The 27,210-nt window shown below is 31.1% G+C and overlaps 3 protein-coding genes and 1 non-coding gene across 4 annotated transcripts; 2 read left to right on the plus strand and 2 right to left on the minus strand.

The window, feature by feature from the left end:
- The first annotated feature begins 10,159 nt into the window (after nt 1-10,159).
- Nucleotides 10,160-10,294, plus strand: MIR5030B (microRNA MIR5030b). The gene has a single exon (NR_161648.1). It is a non-coding gene; the product is annotated as a microRNA MIR5030b (primary transcript).
- Nucleotides 10,295-10,654: 360 nt separating this feature from the next.
- On the plus strand, nt 10,655-13,943 carry PETC (Rieske iron-sulphur protein precursor). The gene is made up of 5 exons (NM_001250719.2): nt 10,655-10,817; nt 10,924-11,165; nt 12,302-12,419; nt 12,765-12,947; nt 13,585-13,943. The coding sequence occupies exons 1-5, from the start codon at nt 10,779-10,781 to the stop codon at nt 13,684-13,686; spliced, it is 684 nt and encodes a 227-aa protein (NP_001237648.2). The 5' UTR covers nt 10,655-10,778; the 3' UTR covers nt 13,687-13,943.
- A 1,908-nt stretch (nt 13,944-15,851) lies between these two features.
- LOC100810917 (uncharacterized GPI-anchored protein At4g28100) lies at nt 15,852-17,472 on the minus strand. The gene is made up of 2 exons (XM_006592769.4): nt 16,592-17,472; nt 15,852-16,349 (listed from the first exon to the last, which is right to left on the minus strand). The coding sequence occupies exons 1-2, from the start codon at nt 17,198-17,200 to the stop codon at nt 16,041-16,043; spliced, it is 918 nt and encodes a 305-aa protein (XP_006592832.1). The 5' UTR covers nt 17,201-17,472; the 3' UTR covers nt 15,852-16,040.
- A 7,793-nt stretch (nt 17,473-25,265) lies between these two features.
- Nucleotides 25,266-26,779, minus strand: LOC100812189 (transcription factor MYB41). The gene is made up of 3 exons (XM_003540286.4): nt 26,503-26,779; nt 26,257-26,386; nt 25,266-26,165 (listed from the first exon to the last, which is right to left on the minus strand). Exons 1-3 carry the CDS (start codon nt 26,633-26,635, stop codon nt 25,442-25,444), a joined length of 987 nt encoding a protein of 328 aa, XP_003540334.1. The 5' UTR covers nt 26,636-26,779; the 3' UTR covers nt 25,266-25,441.
- Nucleotides 26,780-27,210: the final 431 nt, after the last annotated feature.

A 27,210-nucleotide genomic window follows, 5' to 3' on the forward strand; every position in this document is an offset into this window, starting at 1 on the left:
CAATAGCTAGGTTTTGTATTTTATTCAGTGAACATCGATAACACATTCCACGTTATTACAAAATTGCCACTAGGTGGCATTCTAAGACGGTCGTAAGGAACTGCCTTAGATTCTGTGACGTAAAAAAAAATATTCTGTTAATTACAAAAATGCCACCACGTGGCATTCTAAGGCAGTTCTGTAGAACCGTCTTAGATTCAGTATCGTAAAAAATTAATTTTCTAATAGTGCAAATTGATTAAATTCATTAACCACTCTGAAATTAAAAAACAAAAAACTTGCTCATTTAATTCAAATAGAATTACTGTTTAGAAGCAGGCTTTAAGGAGGAACTTAAAAATGACTAATTGACTTACTTAAGTCTATATGTGCATGTGAGCCTACATGCATTATCCTGTAGCACACTTGAGCTGGCCAATGTTGAAATTAAATTAACGGTAGCTTCTTGCAGCCACCTATATGGACAAATTGTTTGGATATAAGAAATTACAACTCATATACTTTTGATAAATGATAATAGATAAAAATGAATATATTTATATAGTCATGTGAGATATCAACCAATAGATAATAATTATTCAAAGTATTAACATCATATTATTTTAATATAAATAAAATAAAAATTATATGATTCATAAATATCTAACTTAACTCTGCGTAATTATTAAACTACTTATTTATTCTTCTTTGAAAAAAAAAAAGCAAACTTATAATAGGAAACGAAATTTGAAGCATGTGAAGTTACAAATAAAATACAAATGCTAAGGCTTCATGATAAAAAAAAAAAAAAGGGAACAAAACAGCGTACCACTATTGCTAGATCCAATTGAATTTATATTTTTTATGTATCTTGTATATTTTTTATGTATCATAAAAATCATGGAGTTGAAGTACTAGTTGAGAACATGAATCTATAATAATTTCTGATATGAAATAGTTCCTAAACTGGATCTCATGTACTTCATAAAATCAAATTTCCATGAAATTTTTTTGACTTACCTTCAACATTAATAGAAAACATGAATATTATATATTAAAAAAAAATTAAAAAGTTTTATTTCTATTTATTGTCATTATAATTAACTTATTTAAATTAGGTGTTTAATTGTTTATATAATTTAAATTATGCAATCTTTTATAATGTTGTTTGTGTGCGTGATTAATTAAAATTTTTGGCATATTTTTGTTGATGTCATCAACGGCTACTTGAAAAAACCACAGAAAATTCAAGACCCAGAAAACCAGCTCCAAAGGAATCCTGCGTGGTCTTTATTTTATATATATATCATATAATTTTAATGATAATATGTTGTAATTGTGGTTTTTCCAATTTCTTATAATCATTATATCAAAATCTTAATGTTTTAGAGGAAGAAAATGAATATGGTAATGACACATATATATTGATCGATAATTGAAAATATTTTTATAATAAATTATAAATTAATCTAAATTGTAATTTTATTCTGATTAAGATTCATGATTTTGGTCATCTTTTTTCATGATTTTGATTATTGTATTTAAAAAAATTCACAATTTTTATTCAACCCTTAATTTTTCATATATTTATTTCTTTTATTTTGGTTTATTAATTAAATACTAAATCTAACATATTCATTTAAAATATTATAAAAATAATTTAATTAATTAAAATATAAAAATATATGTAAAATTGAATATTGAATCGAAATTATGTATTTTTTAAACTAGAGATATCAAAAATAAAAAAACATTGGAGGACGAAAGTCATAAATAATTGGTGAACTAAAATTAAAATTTATCTATAAATTATTATTATCTATATTGTTATTATATATTATATTATTTTACTTTATTTTATTAGTTTCACTATTAATTACAATTTAATGGAATTTTAACTTATGATTCATTTTTATATTTTAAAACTAATTACTTCTAATAAGCAAAATAGTTTAAATTTAAATTTTTGAAATGAATCAAATTCATTTTCATCATAAATTTGAATTAATTGAGTTCAAAATTATGAGTATAGATCAACTACGATTTAACATAGTTGATATCATGAAAAAATGTTAATGCTTTTTATACCAAAAATGATTTTTATGTTTACACTTTGAAGAAAAGTAAAATGTATCATAATAGTGATGATACGCTACCAATATTTATATGTTCAAATGTGATTATTTTAATTTCATGTAATTCTTTTGTCTTATACAAGTTAAAATTAAATTAAATTGATTTAATTAATACAATTGGAATTTAATTAATTTAAACCAAACTATTATTCATTGCATAATAAATAGAGAGATAGAGAAATAAGATATTCGTAAAAAGGTGTATCCAATCATTACAATCTATGTCATGTATCTCTTTAATTTTGTATAAATTATTTTATCCTCTTCCCACCACCAACGTTCTTCATTTTGAATATTGACATTTCTATGTAAAACGATGTTCAGAAATCTTGAGCTGTATTTTGATTTGATTATTGATAATTGTTAAATATGAGTTATTTTTTATAATAAAATATATTAAAATATCTTTAAAAATATTTATTTAGTAGTTATGTTTGGCTTAAAGGATAAAAGTTGATATTTTTATTATTTATGACTTGCAGATATGAAAAAGATAGATTAAAAGAAAAAAAATCGAAAAAATATCAAAAAGAAAGATTTTTAGTATTAGGTCCAAGTCCACTTCAATCACTATAAATTGAGAGTCACGCCACGGAGTTTAGGATCACGACAGAACCCCTTTAATAGGGTTTCATTTACTTCTTTCCTTTCTTTCACCCATTTTATTCCATCCCTTCTTATATCCCATTTAGTGTAAAGTCCTCAATGGTCATAAATTGGCTAAATCTCTAGTTAGGGCTTGACAGGCCTAAATCCCTAATTATGTATGAATTTCATATCGGGGTAATTTTTTTAGACTTTTTTTGTCACTTAGCTTCAGGCTTGTGCGCGGCAACTTATATCATAATTAAGATTTAAAATACTAGCGCACATGCTTAACCTCTGGAAAGAGATAAAGAAGGACCTTGTTCTTTAATTAATGAATTGAAAGATTGGTGTCGCTTATTCAATTATTGATTCTTAACTACATTGTATGACATAAACAATAGTAAAACTAGTGGGAGGAATTTAATGGAAAATTAAGGTTAAAGTGTGAAATTTGGTCAAATCAAACAAACTAGAAACCTATCATAAATATAAAGCAAATATCGTGTTGTGTGCTGAAGTTCAGATTGTAGATTAGCATTTCACATCACATGTAACTAACTCCCCACCTTAATTGACCTACATACCTGAGAACGGGGACATTGTCATACGTGCGTACTTTGAAATTTACATCATACATACGCTTTCATTATGAATGAGTAATAGCAAGAGTGATAAGGTTTGAAATCTTTCCTTGCATGTTTTGAACCACATACGTGTGTGAAAGTGAGAAAGAATAGGTAAGAATTGAAAGAGATCATGTTTTATCCTAGGTTTGTAACAGGCATATACGTACGAACCCTCATAATTAAATAGGGATTAAATAGTCGGGTAGATTACTATAAATAAGTGCAACTGCTACTGTGCCGTGATACTACTTCCCTTACAGCTGTACAAACTTTAAATTACAAACCCCATTTTAACCCAAGCATGAAACATGGGACCATCCTGTACGAGAGCCTTAACCTACTTGTCCAACGGATACGACGTACACGTCTCTTTATATGTATCACTCAATCTAATGCATGACAACTTATAATTACTATAATTCATGCATCCACATACAAATTATATGTACCTCCAAATGTATATTCATTCTAATATAGATAAATTGATTTATGCATTTGTCTAACATTTTCTTTATCTTAAGTTGGGCTGTTCTAATAATAATAAGTGAGAACAAAAATACATTTTAAGAATAAAATTATTATTTTAAATAAAAGTTATATGTTGAATTTTTTTTATCATATAAGACCTTTTTTATATAAAAACTAAAAATAAATAACTTTCTTTGTTGGTAAGTTGTCTAAAGCTTAAGTTTAAAGCTTAAACTTTAGTTGTTTTATTTTTTATTTAGTTTTGACACTAAGGATTTTTTTTGAAAATGATAAATAAATCATACTAAAATTTATTTAAAAGATTAACATGTATATTTTCATCCACACAAACTTTGGAAACCAAAACTTTACCACGTACTTAAACAAAAGTTATCTATCAACCAAACATCCGAATTTTCCTTGTACGCATAATTAGCGCTCATTTTAAGAGATGGCACATGATGCAGCTTTAAAAGGGTTCCAGCTAATTTTCTTTTTGAACGGAAAGGGTTCCAGCTAATTAATAAAGAAGAAGAAGGTTCAAATAATATCTCCTATGTTGAAATTCTGCTTTAACGCACTAATATTTTAATATTGTGGGCTCCGTATTCGTTTTTCTTCTACTCAACAAGGTAGGTTGGGAAAGCAAGACACCTAGTCCCACTCTGAACCCTGGAGCGCAAAAACGATCATATATAGTGTCATTGTTAAGGGAAAAAATGTCACAACCTAGCTACAACGGTTCTCAGATCAATTGCACCAACAGAACAGATTCATTTAAAACATTGCCCCATCTCTTTGGGGGCCAGACCTGAAACCACACATGGAGGCACGCAGTTCCTTTTATAAGTCACTCTTGTGTGATGAGGGACAGCAATAATACAAATATATATATATATATATATAAGCTAGATCTTGAGCAACAAAAGACAAGACTGAAACATATCTGCCATCACAAAAGAAAAAAATTATAGGACTATATGTGACGGTTGGGAATTTAAAATGAACGTGAGTCTAGAACTTTGTCTTTGTTGAGTTATCAATCTAAGCAAATTAAACTAGTGGCTCCATAAAACAAAGACGACACATGTCTCAGTGTGTACCTCATCACCAATATATTGGTCAAAGGAATATATCATTGAGGTTAGTTTTTGGTAAGTATGTCTGTGGGAAATGCCTCATTAAGATGCAGGAAATTAAAGTTAGTTTGTGTGACTTTGGGATGTTGACTCAGTCTTTTTTTTTTTTTTTCGATTTGAACTTCATGTTTGGTTGAGAGTTGGATTAGGAACTAGTTTTCGTATAATGATGAATTAGGATTTGAATTTTAGTTGAGACTGATATCTGCATTTACCATCGTACTTTAAAATATTGCTTCCTGCGAACATTGATCCTTACGAGTATTAAAAAAAAAAAAGACTCGGTGAAATTTAATAATATATCAATTTTTTTGGTACAATTAATAATATAGAATTTAACATGTGACAAGTTAGCATATAGTCATGTTTCTTAAATATACGGTGGAGGAGTAATATTTAGTGTAGCATAAAAGCATTGAGTAACTGTTTGGTATAATAAGTAAACACAATTGACTGAGAATTCAATAATTAATAGAGTAAATGTGAAAGGAATAAAATAAAGTAGTACAGTAACACGTTGCAGAATAAGTATTAAACTCAGTCTTAAATTCATGTATCATAATATAAGTACTTTCATGATAAAGCAGCCAAGGATGTAGCCCGATGACAACAAAATTGGCCCCGATTTAGAGTCTGACATCATGAGCAGCAACCTGTTTAATATGTTGTTGACTAGCTGGGTGAAGAAGTTTTTATCATTAACTTGGAGTGACATACGATGACTATGTATTTGTAATAATAAAGCTATTGAATAAGGAATGAGAGTCATAATTTTTAAGAAATTTCAGTTAATAATAAAACATACTTAAAATAATATATTAGAGAATATATTATTACATTTATATTGTACTCAAATATATTACGTGATGCTGTCAAAATTTAAAATGAGAAAAGACCTAACTGTAATTGTTTATATTATTCGTGTTTAAAAATACATTATAGTAGTATTTTTTTTCTTCGTGTAGAGAGAGGGAAGGAATTTATATTACACTAGTAGTACGTACTATCAATGAGATCTCCTTGCCATCAATAAATCATAATCAAATTACTCATAAAAGTGCGAGTAAAAGTAGGCAGGGCACTGAGGACAGAACCTATTTGTGCGTGAGAGGTTGGTCAGCTCCCCAACATTTTCTTAAAGTTCAAAAACTTTGCATATAAATTAAAATTAAAATAAAATACTACATACTTCAAATTTAATTTTAATTTGGTCTTGGGAGTGTAAGGTATTTATATTTGATGACTCTAACTAAACTGGTCTAGCTCCTCCAAAGTTTTAATCATGAATTTTTAATATCAACCTTTAATATTTTAATACACTAATAAATCGTTAATGTGTTAATTGAGTTGTGAGACAAAGGGCTTTGGAACATTGCAAAATGCAACATGGCCTTTCAAGGGGCTCATATCACTTCAAAACGCGACATTGAAGAACGTTCTATTTTTTCGGTGTTGCTTCAAGCTGCTTGTTGTATCTCTCTCGTACAAAATATACATAATTTTGTTGAGTAGTTCTGCTGTTAGGAATTTTATAATTCTTAATTAATTAATATGGGTTACTTATTATATTATAATATTTATATTAACTATTTATATTTATATGGGTTCAATATAAAGTGATCTAATTCAATGAACCCATTAGACTATCAATCGAAAATTGATATAAGTTTAATGAGCGAAAACCAGGTTGATTCATTAGGGGATAATGAAAACTCTAATAGGTTAAAATCTAATGCATGATTATGATCCTCAAGACACCAAATTAAGAAACAGTTTCTCATTTTCTCATCTGAAGAGAAAACGAGGAAGGTTTCATAAGAAAAAAGTGATTTGATTGAAAAAGATTATCAAACCAATGGTTCATAACCACCTAAGATTTCCTTGCGTATTGATCAAACTCTATGGATTTAAATATTTCTTAAAACCACTTTGTTGAGTGTTATCTTCTTTGACGAAAACCACATATTCTGTTTTTATTGCCTTGATGCAAGAGAAGGCGTAAAGAGACCCATTGTTTTTACTCTCGTTGGAAGACTATTATCCGTTTCTTTTCACAAACTCTTTCATTTTATGAGTTTAATTTTGATGGTGTGGTCAGTATAGAAACTATACAATTAACTAATTAAATTATCACAAATTTAATAGTTACTCAAATAATATTTATTATTAACTCTAAAAATATTATTATAAGGTAATTTATAATTAATAAGTTGATAGTATAAAAAATTATATTCAAATTAGAAGATACAATGCTCTTATACAATTAGTGTCATAATTATTAAGAAAAAGCAACTAAAGAACAAATTTATATATAAAAGGTTCAAATAAGAAGATTCAATGTTCAATGTTAAGATTATTACATGAAAGAATCTCTAAATGTTAAATAATGTTTAAACCTTTCTAATCTAGTTTATGTACTGCTTTTGGTGTAAATAGGTAGTCCCTTAGCTTAGTGATCTTAGATGCAAGTTTTCAGATTTTGTACTTAGCTACTTGTGAGTGTTTCTTTGTGATAGTTGTATTCAATTTCTTGTTTCAAAGAATTTGAAGTTCTCTCAAAAGTTGTCATACAATATGTAGCAATCATTAGAGATTAAAAGGCTTAATTTGGATTATATAATTATATTCAAATAGTTATGATTATTTTAATTAATTATAATTTCAATCATACGGTTATATTTACTTCTCTCATGCGCGCTCTTATATCTCACTTGATGTCCTTTTTACACACACAATGTTTTAAAGTCCTCGTAACGTAAGCTTGCTTTCATTTTAGTCTCTTTTTTTTTCATTTTAATCCCTTAATTTTTTTTCTTATTTTGATTCTAGAACAAAATTCTTTTTTAATAAAAACAGGAAAATTTTAAGATCATTAAAACGAAAACCAGAGAGAGAGAGAGAGAGAGCACACAAGGGTACATAGAGAGATGGAGAAGCACATGATGATTTGGTGAGTGCATGTGGCACGCCATACCTCCCATGCAGATAACAGCATCATTCTATACTTTATTATTTCCATAGAGGGCGTAGACAAGGAAGAGGACCATTACCTAGCTACTTGGGACATGCAAAATAAAAGACACTTATCAACTATTTATGTTTTCTGGGAAGGGCATTACCATTCATGCCTCCCTTCAACGTCAAGATGAGGTAGAAACCGAGTCTTACTTTTGGTGTGCATTGCCCACGACTACTCGAGAGGAGGTGAGGTTTATCTTATCTAGATATTATCTGAAGTGTAGCTAATTTAAGTAAATTGTTGTTGATGTATTAATTAAAGAGTAAATTAAAGTTTTAACTGATGATATATATATATATATATATATATATATATAAAGTAATTTACTGTTCTTTAGTTGCTGATTTTTATAAATGTAAATTATTAATAATTTTAATAGTATGACACTAAATTTATTAAATGAAATTTTTACTTTTGATTTAGATTTTTTTTTATACCAATAGTATCTTGCAGTTAACAGCCAGAGATGAATCTCTTAGGCATAAAACATCATGAATGTGAGTTTTATCGCATTTAACAAAACATTTTTCATTAATATAATTACAAATCAAATCCTTATGAAGCTTAAAGGATTCAAGTATTTATACATCATGTCAACTTAATTTAATTTGATGGTAATGTGGTGGGATTTTTTTTACACGTGTAGTGAGATTTAAAATCTGAGTCTCTGACACATGAAAATGAAAAATTAGTCCCACATTTGATACTAAGTCCCATGTTTTAGTTTGAAATTTTAAGTTTATAAAAGTGATAAGCTTAAATATTTTTGGTGCATTATGTTTAAATATTTTTTTTTATTTTGATATATTAAGTTTTAAAAGTTTTATTTTAATATTTTATGTTTTTAAAGATTTTATTTTGGTACATTAAATTTAAAAAAAATTATTTTAATCATTTATGTTTTTAAATTTTTATTTTAATCATTTATATTTTCAAAAATTTTATTTTATTTTATATTTTATTTTTGATAGCAAATGTTACATGTGTTCTTTTAATTTTTAAATAATTAATTTAAAATAATGAAAAAAAAAGTGATGTAAAATTTAAAATTATCGTTGTGACATCTCAAACTTCTCATAATTGTTAAGATTCAATGTTTTTTTTATTTAGGTTGGTGTTGAATCGCAGTGTGACTATAAGATGATGTGACGATGTTATTTGATGGATGCATGTTACAAATGATTTGCTTGTTGATGATGATTGTTGTAGTGCTTGAGGAGGTTGTAGATCTAAGTGGACAATGATTGTATTGTTTAAGTTATAGTGAGTATAGAATTTACATAAGAAGATAATAGAAATTAAAAAAATAGGTGGTTGAATGTATTTTAGAAAGTTAATGGTGATTTTTAGACGTCACTATTTTAAATTAATTTATTTCAAATTTAATATTACCTATACACTAATGTTTGTTAATGAAAATTAAAAGAAATGATCAAAATAAAATTTTTAAAACTAGTAAAATAAAATTTTTAAAAACATAAAAAATCAAAATAAAATTTTCAAAAACATGAAATATCAAAATAAATTTTTAAAAATAATATATCAATATAAAACAATACTAAAACATAATAGATTAAAAGATACATATTAAAACATAATAGATTAAAAGATACATATTTAGCCGGAGGATAACGTCAAAGTTAACCGTTAAACACGTCTTAAAATCAATTCATTGAACATTCTGATATTTAAAGTGCATTTAGACATCAAACGAGCCCATTTTCTGACACGTATTAAGTTCCTTGCAAAGTGCAAACGGGACTAAGGCCTAAAAATATTTTGGGCCCGCCTGGTAAGCTCACGGGGCTTTGTTATTCTTAGTTGACCTTTTTCCTCTTCTCACTCCCTTGTTTGTTGTTTTCCTTGAATATCATATTCTACCCTTTTCTTCACCTCTCTCCTTCTCTTTCAACCTTTTCTCTTCCGCCACTCTTTTTTTTTTTTTCACAAGACACTCTCTTTCCTCTCCCTCTTCTATTCTTATCCCACCCTCATTGTTCCTTTTTGTTTCTTTTTTTTCTTTCACTTCTTGTTGATTCGATGGAAACTAGTTTTTATTATGCTTGAGTATGTGACTATACAATAAAAACATGTTCTTATTTTGTTTAAAAAATAACACAAAAGAACTACCCTTGTGTCAAAGTTTGAAAATAAAACTAATTATAAAAAATAATTCCTTCTTTTGGAAGAAGATTTTTCTGGTAAGAACTTCTTTCGATAGCTTTGTTCTTCTGGAAGAACCTTCTTCCGGAGAAACTACCGGAAGAACTTCTTCCGGATGAACAATTTGTTCTTCCAGAAAAACCTTCTTCCGGAAGAACAAAGCTACCAGAAGAAGTTCTTCCGATAACTTTTCCGGAAGAAGGTTCTTCTGGTAGAACAAATTGTTCATTCGGAAGAATCTTCTTCCAGAAGAAGGATTTTTTTTTTTTAATTAGTTTCATTTTCAAACTTTGATACAAGGATAGTTTTACCCATTCACCTAATTGTTGGGTGCACCACCAATGTTGCTGGGTGCACCAAATGTCCCAAAGGAAAAAAGCCTTAATCCTTAACAAGCTAAAATTCCATGACAAAAAAAGCAAATCAAGTTGCTGTGTTGGACCATGAGGACCCAAAAAACAAGATAACAAGGTGGTTTATTTGGTTGTTGTTGATTGGCTGAAGAACATGTGGCTATGTGGCACCTACGTGGCCTTAGCGCCTTATCCAGCAACTGTTGTGTTGACAGTTGTGGTGGTCCTTTAAGATTTTTAACCTGAAATCTTCACTTCACATCTCTCTATCTTCTCAATCTTCATCTCCAACAAGTGTTTCTGTAACCATGGCATCCACCACTCTATCCCCTACAACCCCTTCTCAGGTACTAAAAAAAAAGATTCTTTTTATTCTTTTTTCTCTATAATGTGTAGCATAGGTTTGGTGCTTTTCGAGTTAACAAAAGGGACTATTATGTTTTGTGATTTCAGCTATGCTCAGGAAAGAGTGGGATTTTCAGTCCCTCACAGGCACTTCTTGTGAAGCCAGTGAAGAGGCAGATGATGGGGAAGAGCAAGGGAATGAGAATTGCATGCCAAGCCACCAGCATTCCTGCTGATAGAGTCCCTGACATGGGCAAAAGACAGCTCATGAATCTGCTTCTTCTTGGTGCCATTTCACTCCCCTCTGCTGGAATGCTTATTCCCTACACCTACTTTTTTGTCCCTCCAGGGTAGGTTTTTGTTTTCCTACACAATTATACTTATCATCACATTAATTAGTTCTTACATCTTCACAAATTTTGGTCGTCAAATTAGTCCTTAAGAGATGCAAAATGTCATTGCCTTTGTCCTTGAACGATTTTATCATCAGATTACTTCGTTATAGGTTTAATTTGTCACTAAACTTGCTCTTCGATTTTATTATGGAGTAAATAATTTATGCAATATAGTATACTGTAATTTAATCACAAACCACCATGTATGATAACTTTATTGATTTTTACAATAACTACTTCAACTGTAATACCGACAATGATTTTTGATCAGTTGATAGTATATAGAAATTAAACTCCTTATTTTGTGTCATCACTTCCTTAAGGATGAATGTGGTGACATTTGAGATCTATAAGTGACAAATGTGGTGACAGAATTTTTAAAAAACTAACATGGCAGCATTTTAAATCACTAAGGAACTAATGAACTAACTAAAATTTAAGAAGGGCTAATGTTGTGTCGTGTGTAACTTTGGAGAAGTAATTACTCCAGTAGCATGAATTCCCCAAAACATAAAATAACAGGTGTTGATAGTGCTCATGTACTAATAGGATCAGCTTTAGGGGATGCCTTAATTTGATGGTGCTTCCATGAGAAGCTTTTCTCTTGAACGTTGAATAATTACCTTCTGCTTTGCTAGATGTGCAGCCTCTTTTTCAATAGTTGTACTATTACTTGAAGCTAATTCATACATATTACTTTTGGTATTATTATTATCATTGTAATGATTTTTGTAGTGGGAGGGAAAGAAGCGATGAAAGTTAAAAATTTGCACATTCCTGACATTGGGGGAGGAGTACTGAATTGATTATTTCTTAATGTTTTGAATTTTGCCTCAATTCTTTAGTTTTGCATTCTAGTCACATTAGTTTAAAAGCTATCTTCTGAACTTAAACTATCAGTTGATTCGAAGAGGAACATATAAATTGCATTGAAAGGGAAGAAAATCTATCATATTGCTCATTACTTGTTGCATTTAGCACCCAAAAGTTTGATAATTAACTCTTAACCTTCCAATGTGTTGCTTTTTATTATTCAATCCCAGTTTCTTCATCTATACAAATCATTAACCTGACTGGGGAAAAAATTACAGTTCAGGTTCTTCAGCTGGTGGTACTGTTGCCAAGGATGCTGTTGGAAATGATGTAATTGCAGAGAATTGGCTCAAGGCACATGGACCTGGTGACCGAACCCTTGCACAAGGATTGAAGGTAAGTGTACCGCTGTTTAGTTAGTGTACTCATAGATCTTCAACAAGTTGCAGATGCTTTACATGTAATATTGAAAGCAATAGCTTCCCTAGACTGCTTTGGCATCATTTCTCATTGCTTCTTTTCTTCAATTATTAGACCTCTTCTCTTTCCTCAACAAATTTATCTTGCTACACTCTGCCCATTTTATCCAGTGGCAGTGTTAGAGAAATTTAAACTGTAGTTCTAGTTACAAAAACCAAAGGTTTGGCTTTGTAGAAGTGGAAATGATTTCCTTCTCACCTTCCAACCATAATAACTATTTTCATAATTCTACAATTTGAATCCACCCCCCTTTATTTACAGGGAGATCCTACCTATCTTGTTGTGGAGAAAGACAGAACCCTTGCAACATATGCAATTAATGCCGTGTGCACTCACCTTGGATGTGTCGTGCCATGGAATCAAGCAGAGAACAAGTTCATCTGCCCTTGCCATGGATCTCAGTACAATGACCAAGGAAGAGTTGTGAGAGGACCTGCTCCCTTGGTAAGTAAATTGGAAAGAGTCCTATTACCTTATAAAAGAAAAAATTAAATGAAAAAGTAAAGCGTTTAATGTCTTGAAAATATAAAATGCATTGAATACTTATCATGCAAGAAAGTAGAATGATTGGGTAAAAAACTGTTTTTGATTCCTAAAAGTATAAGAGTTATGACATTAGTCTCTGAAACTAAGAAAATTCAAATTAAATTGCTAGATGTCAAATATGTTCCTAAACTTAACTACTTATTGTTACTTTAGTCCCTAAACTTATGTCAATATTATGGCCTAAGTCATACGACTTTTTGAATTTTGGACTCAAGTGATTTACAGATTGCATTCGTAGGGGTTTCTTTTGAATTTTCGTACTTTTGTGGACTGATGTGACAGTACTATATACTTTAGTGGATCTGAGTAATGTTTTACCTTGGAATGATTAGTAGGAGCCTAGGGGGATTTATAATTATTCAATTGGAAAACCATGTCTTTTGAGAAATTGTGGTATTTAGAGTTTTAGAAGTATCCAGAATTCGTTATGATTAGTTTCTTTACAACCTCAATTTTATTTTTCAATTTTCAATCTCTGCTACACTTGTCTATTACTAGAACAGTGATGTATACTTCTGTTGTTCTTGTTGGACAGTCTCTGGCATTAGCACATTGTGATATAGATGATGGGAAGGTGGTGTTTGTTCCTTGGGTTGAAACAGATTTCAGAACAGGTGATGCTCCATGGTGGGCTTAGACTCCTTAAAGCCGTCCCTCTGTTGTCATGTATATTTAAACATGAAATTCAAACATTCTGTTTTGTATTAATGCATAAATATATTTTGTAATCAAATTGATATTTTGTGAACTGAAGCTAAGATGGAAAGGAACCTGAACGGGTCACTTTTTACCGTGTAACTTTTCACCATCACCTCTCCCGTGGGCTTTCTCTCCCTTTTATTTTCTTCATTTAATGCAATACATAGCTTAGTGCTGCCAAATATTGAACCTTTAGAATCCTTGCTAATTGCTAGGCCTTTTTATAACGCTGATGGTTTATTTTTAGCTGCCAATATGTGGTCTTGTGATTTAAAAGTTAAAACCAATGTTTAGTTATTGAATGTGACACTTAAATTTGATTCATTTTCACAACAAAACACTTTGATTTTATGTAATTATGATAACAATTACATTACATTATTAGTGAAGTTGACATCCGTGGCAAAGAATAAGAGTCGCAACCTGACTAAAAGCAGAATAAATTTGCTGAAGTGTTGACAGAACTAAAAAAAAAAGGTAAGTCTTTCCTGAATTTGAAGAAACAAGAAGAAGCAGAGATGAATTTGGAGTGAGAGGGGGATAGAGATAGGGCGAAAAGTGGAAAAAAAATGAGATTGAAACTGAAGATCTCTGCACATACGGCGAAGGTCTGAGGATTCTTGAAAGATCAGAACAAAAAACTTGAAAAAACAAAGAAATGATGTATCTGATAGAGGAAGAAGAAAAACAAAACTTGAAACGCTATCTATGATTTCAATTTCTTTGATGAGACGAAGGGAGAAAGATCATATACAAGATGATAATATTTGTAATAGAACAAAGAAAATGGAAGAACATGGAAAGAAAGATGTAGCAAAATATGATCCTTGGTAAATACCATGTGAGTAATGGTTGAACCTGAGAGAAGAGAAAATTGTAGAAAATTTACATAATTGAAAATAGAAATGTATTGAAATAAGAGATAATTCTATAAGTACACTGAAACTTAAATAGTCAATGAGAACAACTAATAAAACTAATCTGTAACTAACATTTTACAACTCTATTGTAGTGGAAGATCAAGTTGTTCTATAGATTAAGACATTGTAAAGATACAGTTACATACAACATTGTTGTAAAAATACATCATCCAATTCAGGTCGTGTTTTGTACAAATTAGTGTGCAATGCTACAACCTTCAAATCAATAATCAGTCTGGTAAAAATTAAATTGAATTCAATGGATAAGTTTTAACCTTCTGTCTGTTAGTGTTAGGTCTTACAACAACCATTTTTACCATGTGCAAATGAATGGATTTAATGAAAATATTATACGTGATTTGAAAGAATCCATTTAAATTTAAGGAAGTGATGTTTGTTACCAATAATTAAATTTAAACAACCTTTTGTCAATTTATTCACATGTTCATAAATAAATAAATTCTCATTTAATAAGAACTTACTCAGTATTTAATCAAACCTTGTATCCAAACACTACATTGAAGACAAAATATTCGAGGGGGGGGGGCACTTAGATCAAGTTAGTCATTACGGCCCAATGCCAACCATGCATAGTTGCATACGGTTAAAATTCCAAAAAATTCTAAAATCTATATTGAGTTCTGTTATTAAATGTGATAAGTGAATGAAAGAAAAGAATAAGATTATATGCAAATAAATAGGAGAAAGATTAATATGTAATTGGATTGAATAACATTGTGGATGAAAAAACATAACTGAGAAGAAAGCTTCACAATCTTACACAGTTATATGTCTTCATCATACATTCCTTTTTTTTCTTCTTGATATTCTTTTATTATCTCACTTTCTTTTCAATCGTACCATCCTACTTTTTATTATTCTAAAACAAATGTAAGAAAAAAAGATTATACTTAAAAAAAAAAAGAATAACGAGCACAACAAAACTATAAGAGCGCAAAAAGGACAATTGAAAAATCGCATTACAGTCCTGGTCACATTGGCATAAATAATTATAATCTTATATTCCCTTTATTTTATCTTCATATTATTTTAATAAGTCACTTTCTTTTTAAACACATCATACTACTTTTTATTTCTAACTTAAATATATAAAAAATATAATGAATAATGCAATAAAAAATAAAATAAAAAGCGGAAAAAGAGACTTACAAAAGAACAAAGATGTACAAAAAAATTAATAGGTGAATCAATAGAGTCCAAAATTTACAGTGAGAAAAGACAGAGACTAGGTTGCATGTTTTTGTCTAATAGCTTCACGTGACACCCCCGAATACACATTAGAAACAAACCGGGCATGCACGCATCAAAGAAACGTCCCTCGCAAATCGCAATCAACAAGTGGACCCTTCAATCACATGCAGAATAAAATGAGAACGATCACGAGCACAATCCAAAACAACCTCAACGGCGACGATGAACCCTTGCTCGTTTCATATCGCAGCGAATCAACGGCCAAGGGCATGTTCTCCTGGTCCGGACTACACGTCGATTCGTGTGGATGCGCACTGTACATCACAGCCCGCAACACCGCCGAAACAGTGGGTATGTACGCCGTTTTGTTCCGCCCTAGAAGCCACGTCAGCGCCATCAGTTGGCAGTCCCGGTTAAACATCTTCTTCGCCCTCTCACTCTCACTCTCCTTCTTGTTATTCCCTTTTATCTGCATAAAAAAGAACCAAACTTATGAAAAAAAGATACATTGGCTACACTTAATGCTATGGCCGTACATTGGAGAAGCACATGGCAGTGTCATTTTCGCAGGTCAACCCCAAATTAATTAGGACGACATTGGAATTCAAGTAAAGAAACTATTCAACGCTGCGTTATGAAGATAAGGCCCACATCGTCGAAAGGTGGTGTGGTTTTAATGTTTATAAAGGGAGGAGATGAGAAACGTGTAACCTTTTGTAGGGCGATGAGGCATTGGGTGCAGCCAGCGTAGGAAGCGTTGCGGCAATTCTTTTCCAAGTTGCGAACGATGGCGGTGGGGGTGGCGTTGTGGGTGCCGCCGGAGGACGCGTTGCGAAGCGCGGTGGTGACGTTGAAAGCGTTGGGGCAGGTCAGGGAGGTTATGTGGTGGAGCCTGATGCCACAGAAGCAGAGAATGGCGTCACAGGTGGCGTTGGGCTGTGGGATTCGGATGCTGCGGTTGCGGAGCGAGTCTTGGAGAGAGTTGACGCATTTTTGGGAGTCGTCGGCGGGCATCATGGGGAGGTCGCCGGAGGGGGGAGGCGACGATGCAGCGGAGACTTCGAGGGCGGTGCGGGCGTGGGCGGCGAAGAGCCAGGCGGCGAGGACGGGGCAGCAGCGGCTGCGGTCAAGGGTGGGGCCGCCACCGCAGGCGGCGTTGACACCGCCGAAGAGCTCGTTGGAGAGGTCGAGGCGGCAGATTTGGGACTGGGTTTGGGTCGGGTATGCGGGGACGGTGTTGGAGTCCAGAGTTTGTGGAACAGTGTGTGATATGGACGCGAGGAAAACGAGGTACGCTATAAAGGAAGTGAATGATTGCATTTTCGCTTTTAAGTTGAACTGTGGGCACTGGTTGGTGATTGGAAGTCGAGTGTGGTGGTTTGTTTTGGTGTCGGAGAAAGTGGCAACGTTGTTCTGGGAAGTGGAAAGAAAGGGTTTGCGCGAGGAAAAAGAAGGCACTGGATAAGAAAGGATTAACGTTGTTTGGACTATAATTTTTTTATATAAAAGAAAAGAAATGAAAGATAATTCTGAGATAAAATAATTGAGGTGACAAAAAAAAATGTACTGGAATATCAAGGTTTCGTAAAATTCTTATTGTAAGGATAAAATAGAGTGGTTCCTGTGCCTTTTAAAATGGTTTACGCATTTTGAAAGTCTAAAACTTATTTTTATTTTTTGACAGCAATTAAAACTTAATTTTGTACTAGTATATTTTTAACATTGTTCATATTAAGGATTAAAGTTATATAAAATTATATTATGGTTGATAAAATGGAATATTCGCCCTAACTCGATTCTTCAAGTCTGAAAAATGAATTGGACTAACTCTGACTAAAATATTTTATGAGATGTATTTCTGTGGCCCGTGGAACAGGTCAAATTGGCTTGTTTTAGTTGTCTAAATATATATATATATATATATATATATATATATATATATATATATATATATATATATATATATATATATATATTAAAATTAATAATTAAAATAATTACGAGTCAAAATAAACCTAATTGAATTCAAGTCTATAATTTTTTTTTACTCGACTTGGCGTTTAACCCATCGATCAGGGCTATATTGACACAGTTTATTTGATGTCACATTATTTTGGCCCTACTATGCCTGATGAGTTGGGTTCGACCCATTTTACTAGCATTAATTTCTTTGCCAAAATTAATCAAGAGAATAATTGAACATTTTAATCCCCTAAAAATCAAATATATTATTAAGTTAGTTCCAAAACTAATATTTATTAAAATAAATTAGGCGGTTCCTTTGGTGCATGTTTTGATTAGGGGGTATTGAAACCCCCTCTAACGTGGACCAATTGTAATGCACCATGCATGATCATGCCATGGTATAATCAGTAACTTTGACTCAGAGTTTTTTTGTATTTTTAAAAGATTATGGGGTCACTTTATAATTTAAAAAACATTATTTTATTATATTTTAACAATACATTTTGAATCTATCTTTAATTTCTTATTTCATTCTAAAATCCCTAATTGACCATGGTTTCTCTATTCTTCCTTCTTCATCACTACTTTGGCTCTCCACCTTGTTCAAAATCAAGCACCACATCCTCCTTCCTTCATTGCTCCAAAACACAACCCATCTTGGTTCCCCTCACAGTTGTTAAAGCACAATTGCTGAACAAAAATAATATGATTGCCTATACACAGATTCAAGCTATGGTTCCGTCGGGTCAAGCCACTGTTAATTGAGATAAGTAAAAATTAGAGAGATTTATACTAATGAATTATAAAAATTATAAGTAAAAATAACATTATACTTTAATAAAAAAACATTTTAAATTTATGGATTTTTTTTCTCTTTTACCTCACAATAATCCAAACAGTCACCTCGGTGCCAATACAACAACGTGACCGGTGAGGAAGGCACGAGGAGGGAAAGTGACTATTCCCTTTTCCCCCTTTAATCACTACCAATAGAAACAACAAAAGCACAAACACAGAACACTCCCTCCGAAATTCGTCTCCGACATTACGCTCTTCCTCATTGTCCACGTTGGAAACGCCGACCTCGTACGACGTTGGGCCTTCAATTTTCAAATCGCGATTTCAATATTTCTTTTGATTTTCTTTTTTGATGCATCCGCCACTATCGCATGAGTTCCTACGCGAGGCAGTTGCCGCTGCCATCACTCCTTTTTACATTTAGATTTAGCTTTTTTGTATTCAAACCAATTTACCAAAATCTTAAGCACCAAGCATAAATTACTAATTTTTTTGTCAACCATAGAAACAACCAAGTCATTACAAAAGAAAAAATAGATATAAATATAATAAAATAGTATATTGCAAAATTATAAAGTGACCGCAAATCCCTTGAATAAATACACTAAACCCCAGTCAAAACTGCTGGTTATGACCTGAATGATTGCACAATTGACACATAATGATTGGTCCACGTCAGAGGGAGGGGTTTCAATACCCCTAATCACCAAAGGAATCGCGAAAAAAATTATGAATTGTATTTCATTGGTTATTTAAATTCAAGAGTTAATTGACATTACATGACAATCACATTTTTTTTTTTATTTGGCATCCACGTGACATGCTGATGTGTTTAAAAGGTCATATTGCCTTTCATGTGTAAGTTAAATTAATTTCAAATTTAATTTCTATTTTTTATTTGGATTAACTTGAAAGTGAAGGGTTTATATCCGGTTAAATGGTTATTTTGATCTTTATCTTATTTATGTTACTCAAAATAATATTTTATCTTTTTTAAAAAAATTATTTTATTCCTTTATCTTTTTTTAAAAGATTCAAGATAATTTTTTATTTTTTCAAAAAATTTACTTTGATACCTTATCTTATTTAAAATGATATTTCAATTATTTTAATATATTTATTTTTTGTTATTTGAATAACACTTGGATGAAATTTCATTATGAATATATTTCAATAATTGAAGGATCATTTTAAAAATAAGATGAAGTATCAAAGTGAATCTTTTAAAAAGTAAAGGATCATATTAAATTTCTTAAATAAAATAAAAGATCAAAATTAATTTTTTAAAAGATAAAATATAAAACTTAAAAAAATAAGATAAAAGATCAACACCATCATTTATCCTTTATATTAACTTTAATATTTCCATGGAAATAATTAATTCATCAACTTCATTGGCTCATGGCCCACTTTTCCTTTTCCACTTTCGTTGTTGTGGCTCGAACTTCCCTCAAGCCTTACAATTGTTTAGTGCTTGTAGACAATTTTGAATTGTAAGGAAGTTGGGTTAATTATGGGCTTTATTTTTTAGCCTTGACGTAATTTATTTGAAATTTTAACTTAATTTGTTAGTCTATTTAAAAGCATATTTTATATTAAATTTTTTTATATAAATATAACTTCTCTTTAAATGGACTAGTAAACTCATAATCTCCTTGAAACTAATTAACATTAAAGTGAAGTTAGCCTCTCATTCAAATTATTGATCCTATAATAGTAAAACATTATTCTTGTCAAACCAATTAAAAAAGATGATTTGTTGTTGAAGGCACCATGTGTGTAGAACGTTTTCTTATTGAGGAAATATCCTTTGTACTATGTTTTTTTTTTTTTCAAATCAGGCACGTTATATAATAATATTGTCTATTAGCCTTTTAAAAAAAAAAAGGACGCTGATTAATATTAATGAAGTGCCTGACGATGATGTTTTCTTATTTTACTTAGTTGTATTAAAAAAAAGTGCTTATCGTCAACACATGTTAATCCAAGTAACAATGAGGCTCCTTTCAATAATAATAACGAGTTTGGTTTTCTTTCCATATAAAATTTTTCATGTATAAAAATGTTTTTTTTTATTTAATAATTTCACGATCCATTAACACAATTCTTGTCCTCAAGCGTTTTTTTTTTCTTGTTTAAAATTCCTCAGCGCTTCTAATTTCTTACTGAGAACAGAGTGAAGTCAATGACTCAATGTTTTTGTTGAAAAATGAAAACCTTATCTGTCATTGCATGTTACACATCTTATCAAGAAAGTGCCAATAGAACAACTCACATTATTGCAATGGATTATATATTAGCTTTTAATAAAAATCATAACTAGTATTAATAGTTTTTGTATAATATGGAGAAAAAACAAAGAGAGTAAAGCAATTTGTACTCGAAGTAAACGCTGCCATTCAATTACGCCCAAACAAAATTGCATAAATGTAAACAAGCAAGGGTCAACAACAACTTGTCTGCTTTTGAAAGATGATGTGGCTAACGTGGTGAAGCTTTCTTTCACACCTTGCAGAAGAAAATCTTCTCGAATATAGTTTTTATGGTTCTCTAGCTAATTCGTTGTAGTAGAATTTGTGATTATAAAGCAAAGAGAAGAGGCGTGATCATGGCTCAGGAGTAAGGACAAAGGTGCACTTTTGTGCTCTTAATTGCGTGAACGCATGAGCTTTCAAAATTCAAACAGCTCAAGTCTTTTGCGTGGGCGGTAGAAGGACCAGAAAGATAAGAAAGACAGAAGAACAATATATGAATACTTTCTCAAACCAACAAGGAAAAACACATGAAATTTAATTTATTCATTAAAGAATAGAAATAAAAAGATTCTAAATCATATTAAGTCTTGTTATGTTGTTAACCACAAGAACAGAGAAAATAGAATCCCAAGAGACAGAAAGAGAGAAATCATAGAGAGAGAGTGTGGGTTCTCATTTATTAGTTAAGAGTTGTCAGTATCAATACATAATTACAGTATTTATGAATAACCATTGAGAAGCTTTTGGCGGTAAAATTAGTTGCGTCACTGTCTTCTATTTATGTTGGATTCCTCACCATTGAAGTTATATCACATGTTGACTTTGTGTTGTATGTTGACTTCATATTCTATGTCAGTTGTGTGTTGATTTTGTATTGTTATTAGTTGTATGAATTTCATCTTGATATCAACATTGAAATTCTTATAATAGTTGTTCCTAAGTTGGTGTACTTTGAAAAAATAATGCCAACTTTGAGTGGAAAGTAAATATCTTCCTCTTCTTCATAACAAGTCTAAACCATATATTGAATTATAATACCATCTCTAATTTAAGCCTTAACTAGCTAGCTATATCTACCACAATGATAAATGTTAGCATGCCTTGGTTATGGTAGGTTTAAAACTCCAAGTTCTTATGGAGAGTAAAAAAAATGTTCATAAAGGAAAGAGAAGACTACTATTTTGAACGGGTCGGATACCGACAGAATTGGATCGAAGCTTGGGCTTTATTCCAAATTGCAATTCAAAATCCAAAATAAAGTGATGCAATTCTACCGTATTGGGTGCGTCATGAATCATAAGGTACCGCAAAACATAGTGGCCCAATTTTGTTTCAAGTCAAAAAAAGGCACTTTACATCAAGACATCAGACATGTCAAAAAACGGTGCAGACTATGTTCTGTATTCAAATGCCACGCTGCCAGCTGGTCTTGTAGAGTCCAATAATTTTATGGATTTAATTTAGTTTCTATACACTCTTTGAGGCCAAAAATATTTACATTATTAATTAATAAGAAATTATAGTAGTAAGATTTTTAAAGTAAAAATCAATGAGTTTATCATATATATTATTGACTTGAAATTATTAAATATTTGTATAAAACTTTTTCATACGGATAATGCATAGGATATTTACTCTAATTTTATTATTTAAACATCAAATAATTGGCAAAGTATAACATTATAAATAACTATTTTATTGCTTATTTATTTTTCAACTTTCCATGTAAAGACATTTTAAAATAGGTTGATCTAAATTAAAAGGGATAAGTGTCCTATTTTAATTGCATAAAAGCATTTCTGAAAAGTCATTGTTCCTTGAGAAAAATGCGCTTGGAAATTCACCAATCTGCATGCACTTTAAAGTCACTATCTCATTGCAACTGAGGGATATGTGGTTCCATTTTTGCTTCTTTTTCTTATTGTCAAAATAAAAGTTTGCTTTAGGACTTGGGGAGAACGCACACACAAAAGGATAAGTCAAGGTACAGATTAACTCCCTCATAGTGTCATGTATGACGTGTCCTTTCTTTTCTAGAAAAATTAATCCACAAAGGAAGGGATAACTGATCGATTTTGCTTCAAAGCGATAATAATAGTTTCATGCATGACACGATTTTTGCCTCCGCTTTTGTGGAAGATGCTTTCCGTGTTTGAAATGTCTCCAACAGCGCAATTTCAGAGAAAATTAAATACTTGTAATTGTAAAGCTTTTAATTTCAACTCTGTAACGATGAAGTTTCTGTTGCGCGTAATAAGGAACAAATCCACCTCTATGTCTCATCAAAATATGAAAGTAATAACTCAATTTGTATGAGAAATAAAAGATACCGTATAGTACAATGTAATATGGGTTGTAAATACGGAGTTATGGACACAAATGTGCCGTAACAAATTTTATGCGGCGTAGAGGTTCGTTTCCCACTTAATGAGGAAACAAATTTTATGTGGTTCTCTTTCACAGAAGAGACCACGTAAGGACAAAGACACACTTTTTTGATCGCCGAATAACGTCAAAAAGATCGACATTCAAATTATACGATTTCCACAGTGTTTTGGCATGGTAAATGGTGATAAACGTGGCTATAGCGGCTCCATTGTTCAAAGTTCAAAGTTCAAAGTTCAAAGTTCAAACACTTTGTGGAAGAGAGGATACAATGCGATAAGCCGAAAGATGATCAATAGCGGTCCCCAGAATAGATTGATTAGAACACGATGGAATTCATGTATGCTTTAATTAGTTTGTCCAATTATATTTACCATGTTTTTCGAAGAAGCCATGCAATAAATGGCACAAAAGGGTTTTGCACGAACCCATTACCAATACATGTGCTTTTTTTTTTTTTACATATTAAAGTTTTGGAACACGGAAAATAGTTTTATAGTTGTGACTTAGAAGAATATTTGTTTGAATGTTTATTATGTTCAATATTATGTTTTTTTTATCTAATAATCCTTATTTTTATTTTTTATTTTCAACAAGTGCCTTTATGACATTTATTAGCAATATCCTTTTTGATTTATAAGAGGCCAAATAGATATTTATTTTGGGGAAGTTCTTTAAATAATTGTCTTTAGAGTAGATAAGTAGTAAGTGAAGGTATATTTATTATTGATCTAACCTATTGAAATTTAAAAATAAAACTAAAAAAACTCTTTTCAAAAAGTTAAAACATCAACGTTAACGGCCTTGTTTTTCTGTTAACGAAACATCAAAATTATATATATATATATATATATATGGTTTTTATCAAAAAATCATAATTTGTTAGAATATTAGTTTTGTTAATTGAAAAAATTGAACTTATTATATTATATTTCCCATCTTCTCTTCTTCCTTAACCATAAAAAAACCCACCTTATATCTCGTATATATACAAGCTTTTAGTTAATTGGTAATGGCTCAAAGACTGTTAGCCCTCTTCCTTAAATTTTCTAACAAGTGCTTTCAGCTTTTATATAACTCAGCTCTTTTAAAAGGAAAAATGAAAATTTCTAATCTTTGTACTTGCATTTAACTCTTTTGAATAAAATGAATAAAGAATAATTAAAATAATTTAAAAATTCAATAATTGAGACTTTGACAACTTTAAAATTCTCAATGGATTCTCAAGTCATTTTTCTAGCCTATATTTTCTTAAACAAACATTATTATTTATTAAAAATAAAATAAGTTATGTATTACAAATAAATAACCTTAAAGGATATATTTCCGATTGAATTATGATTTCATAGTACAAATTAAATATTCTAAGACAGTACTTTATTTTTATCGTTGGAACTGGATTTGTAGTACAAAATTTTCTTACAAATTCAACGAGTAACTTTCCCCTCTCTCTTCCTCCTTTTAGATAAGAAGCCATGTTAAAATAATTATAAAATCATGTTAATCCTTCATCTAATTTAAAATATAAATTAAGTTCAATCTTGACAAGTACACATTCTTAATATATTCCAGAAAAAGTCAAGTTTCACATTCTCTGATACTATGGCGGCATATACTGTTCATGATGTTTGGTAAATTATCCAAACTCTTTTTCAGCAGTTAATAGCCCGCTACTACTTAACTTTTTAAGTTCATTCTCTTGTAAGAAAAAGTAATCAACCTGTTAAGCGCATTAAATTAATTACAATTGAATTTCCTGATTAATTTTATTTGATTAAAGCTGTATCAAATGTTTTGTTTTCAGTTCATTACTACCTTCATGACCCAAGGAATTTTGTAGTTCCTAAGACGGTATATTTTGTTATCTAATTAACGTTTAGAGAGTGTAATCAACGAAACTCCACCACACAAAAATGTAACTGCAGAAATCATTCAAAAGAAAGACACTGATAAAAATTACAAAGACTTGGTGTCATATATCATATTAGAAATATTGACAGCTGCAAAGCAAAAATGAACAAAGATTTAAAAAAACCAACCCGAGTACAAAATTCTGCATGCCCCACATATTTAAATAACAAGAATAATATAATATATAAATTCAAACTAATTAAACAGCAGTGTGCAAATTAAACGCAATATTCACACAGACACATATTTACAAGAAATCGCTAATGTCAAGACTCTCTGGAATTTCTAACTTGAATACATCGCTGCAATAGGTGTCCCTCTCTTCCTCCGCGCAACTATTCACATACGTGGACGATGAATTCAATGAGGTAGGAGTTGACAAAGGTGTAACTGATTCATGGCCTATGTTTTGGTTTATACTGTTTAAGTAATGTTCCAATTCGGGGTCCAGAAGCAAATCAACTTGGTTAATTTGTTGAGCATTCAGCTGGTAATTATTCTCCCCAAGATAAGAAGGAATTGATGAATTCTCTGGGGAAATTGATGATAAGCCATTGTTCACGTTGTTGTTGCTTAGAGTTGGTGTCTGAAACTGATTTGGAGCAGCAACTTGGTTCTGTACTTGACCATTCCCAGCATTATTATTGAATTGTTGTTGCACTTGTGAAACTAAGTTTGATGCGTTCTCATGATTCTTCAAAGATAAAAGTGTGGCAGTGGCAGCGAGCTTAAAAAATTCTGGGTTCATCAACGCTTGGGCACCCAATAGGCCTTGCAGATTCAGAAACGATGGGTTAACGGTTCCTATTGCTGACCTTAGAATCGAGGACATGTCAAGAAGATCAAGGCGTGGAGCGTGTGTAACTGGGTCAATTCCCATTCGAAGCAACCTCTTCCTAATGTTTGTGTTCCAATAGTTCTTTATTTCGTTGTCGGTTCTCCCCGGTAACTTAGCTGCTATAGCCGACCACCTAAATATGAACACATAAATTAAACACATAAGAACAACAACATTCTTAAAAAAAATAAAATTGAGAAGATTAAGGAAAATCCAAGACGTACTTGTTTCCCAAGACACTGTGAAGCTGAATGATGGCCTCTTCTTCTTCAAATGAGAACTTCCCTCTCTTGATATCGGGTCTAAGGTAATTAGTCCATCTAAGGCGACAACTCTTGCCACATCTTTGTAGACCTATGATTAATCAACAAATAGTTCAATATATGTTAATATTCAATAATTAGATAACACAAAAAAAAACTTTTAATAAAAATTAGAATTAGAATAATCAAAATGGTATAGCTAGGTACCAGCATTCTTGGGGAGGGTTCGCCAATTTCCTGGTCCATAAGTCTGAATGTAGTTGGTGAGCAAGAGATCCTCCTCAGGAGTCCATGGACCCTTTTTGAGGTCATTCTTGTCACAACAGGGTGCTCTTCCCATTTTGGAATTGAAGAAGATGAATAGCAAAAAGTATATAATAGGGTGAATATAATGATTTCTAAAAGGGCAGCCGCAAAGTGCACTCAAACACGACAGAGAAGAAAGAAAGAAAGAAGGTTGCGCTGAAACTGAAACTCAGGGAAAGTAAACGTTTGTTGGGTCTAATGAAAAGCAAGGACGTTCCCTGACTTTATAGCAAAAGAAAGTGGGGATCTTCGTTTGAAGTCAAAAGGATTTGGTGCCGTCCTTCTGCTATGTATTTATCAACAGATGTATACACATGATTGCACTGTAAGTATAATTATACGCATTTAATACGTACGCAATACATGCATACAACATACATTTCTTAAAAATCAGGACAAATATATGATATCATGTTATTATATAAATAAAGTGAGGTAAATGTATGGTAAAAAAGAGACAGATAAAATGAAGAAATTCTATTAAATTTTAAGGAGCAGTAGTATAATTTCCTTTGAAAAATATACATGCAATACACATTTATCTGATAAAGTTTCAAGAGAATGATATTATTTTCATTACCATTTTTGTGAGAATAATGTATATTATCT

Source organism: Glycine max, chromosome 12 (assembly GCF_000004515.6).
Source record: "Glycine max cultivar Williams 82 chromosome 12, Glycine_max_v4.0, whole genome shotgun sequence".
Classification (NCBI taxonomy): Eukaryota; Viridiplantae; Streptophyta; class Magnoliopsida; order Fabales; family Fabaceae; genus Glycine; species Glycine max.

Bases quoted from the DNA above. Each gene is read 5' to 3' on its own strand.
- LOC100810917 (XM_006592769.4), bottom strand. From the start codon at position 17,200: ATGCAATCATTCACTTCCTTTATAGCGTACCTCGTTTTCCTCGCGTCC. The intron at 16,350-16,591 runs GTTACACGTTTC...TTTTTTATGCAG, and splicing joins GCCTCATCGCCCTACAAAAG to ATAAAAGGGAATAACAAGAA.
- LOC100812189 (XM_003540286.4), bottom strand. From the start codon at position 26,635: ATGGGAAGAGCACCCTGTTGTGACAAGAATGACCTCAAAAAGGGTCCA. The intron at 26,387-26,502 runs GTACCTAGCTAT...GATTAATCATAG, and splicing joins AACCCTCCCCAAGAATGCTG to GTCTACAAAGATGTGGCAAG. The intron at 26,166-26,256 runs GTACGTCTTGGA...GTTCATATTTAG, and splicing joins CACAGTGTCTTGGGAAACAA to GTGGTCGGCTATAGCAGCTA.
- PETC (NM_001250719.2), top strand. From the start codon at position 10,779: ATGGCATCCACCACTCTATCCCCTACAACCCCTTCTCAG. The intron at 11,166-12,301 runs GTAGGTTTTTGT...AAAAAATTACAG, and splicing joins TACTTTTTTGTCCCTCCAGG to TTCAGGTTCTTCAGCTGGTG. The intron at 12,948-13,584 runs GTAAGTAAATTG...CTTGTTGGACAG, and splicing joins TGAGAGGACCTGCTCCCTTG to TCTCTGGCATTAGCACATTG.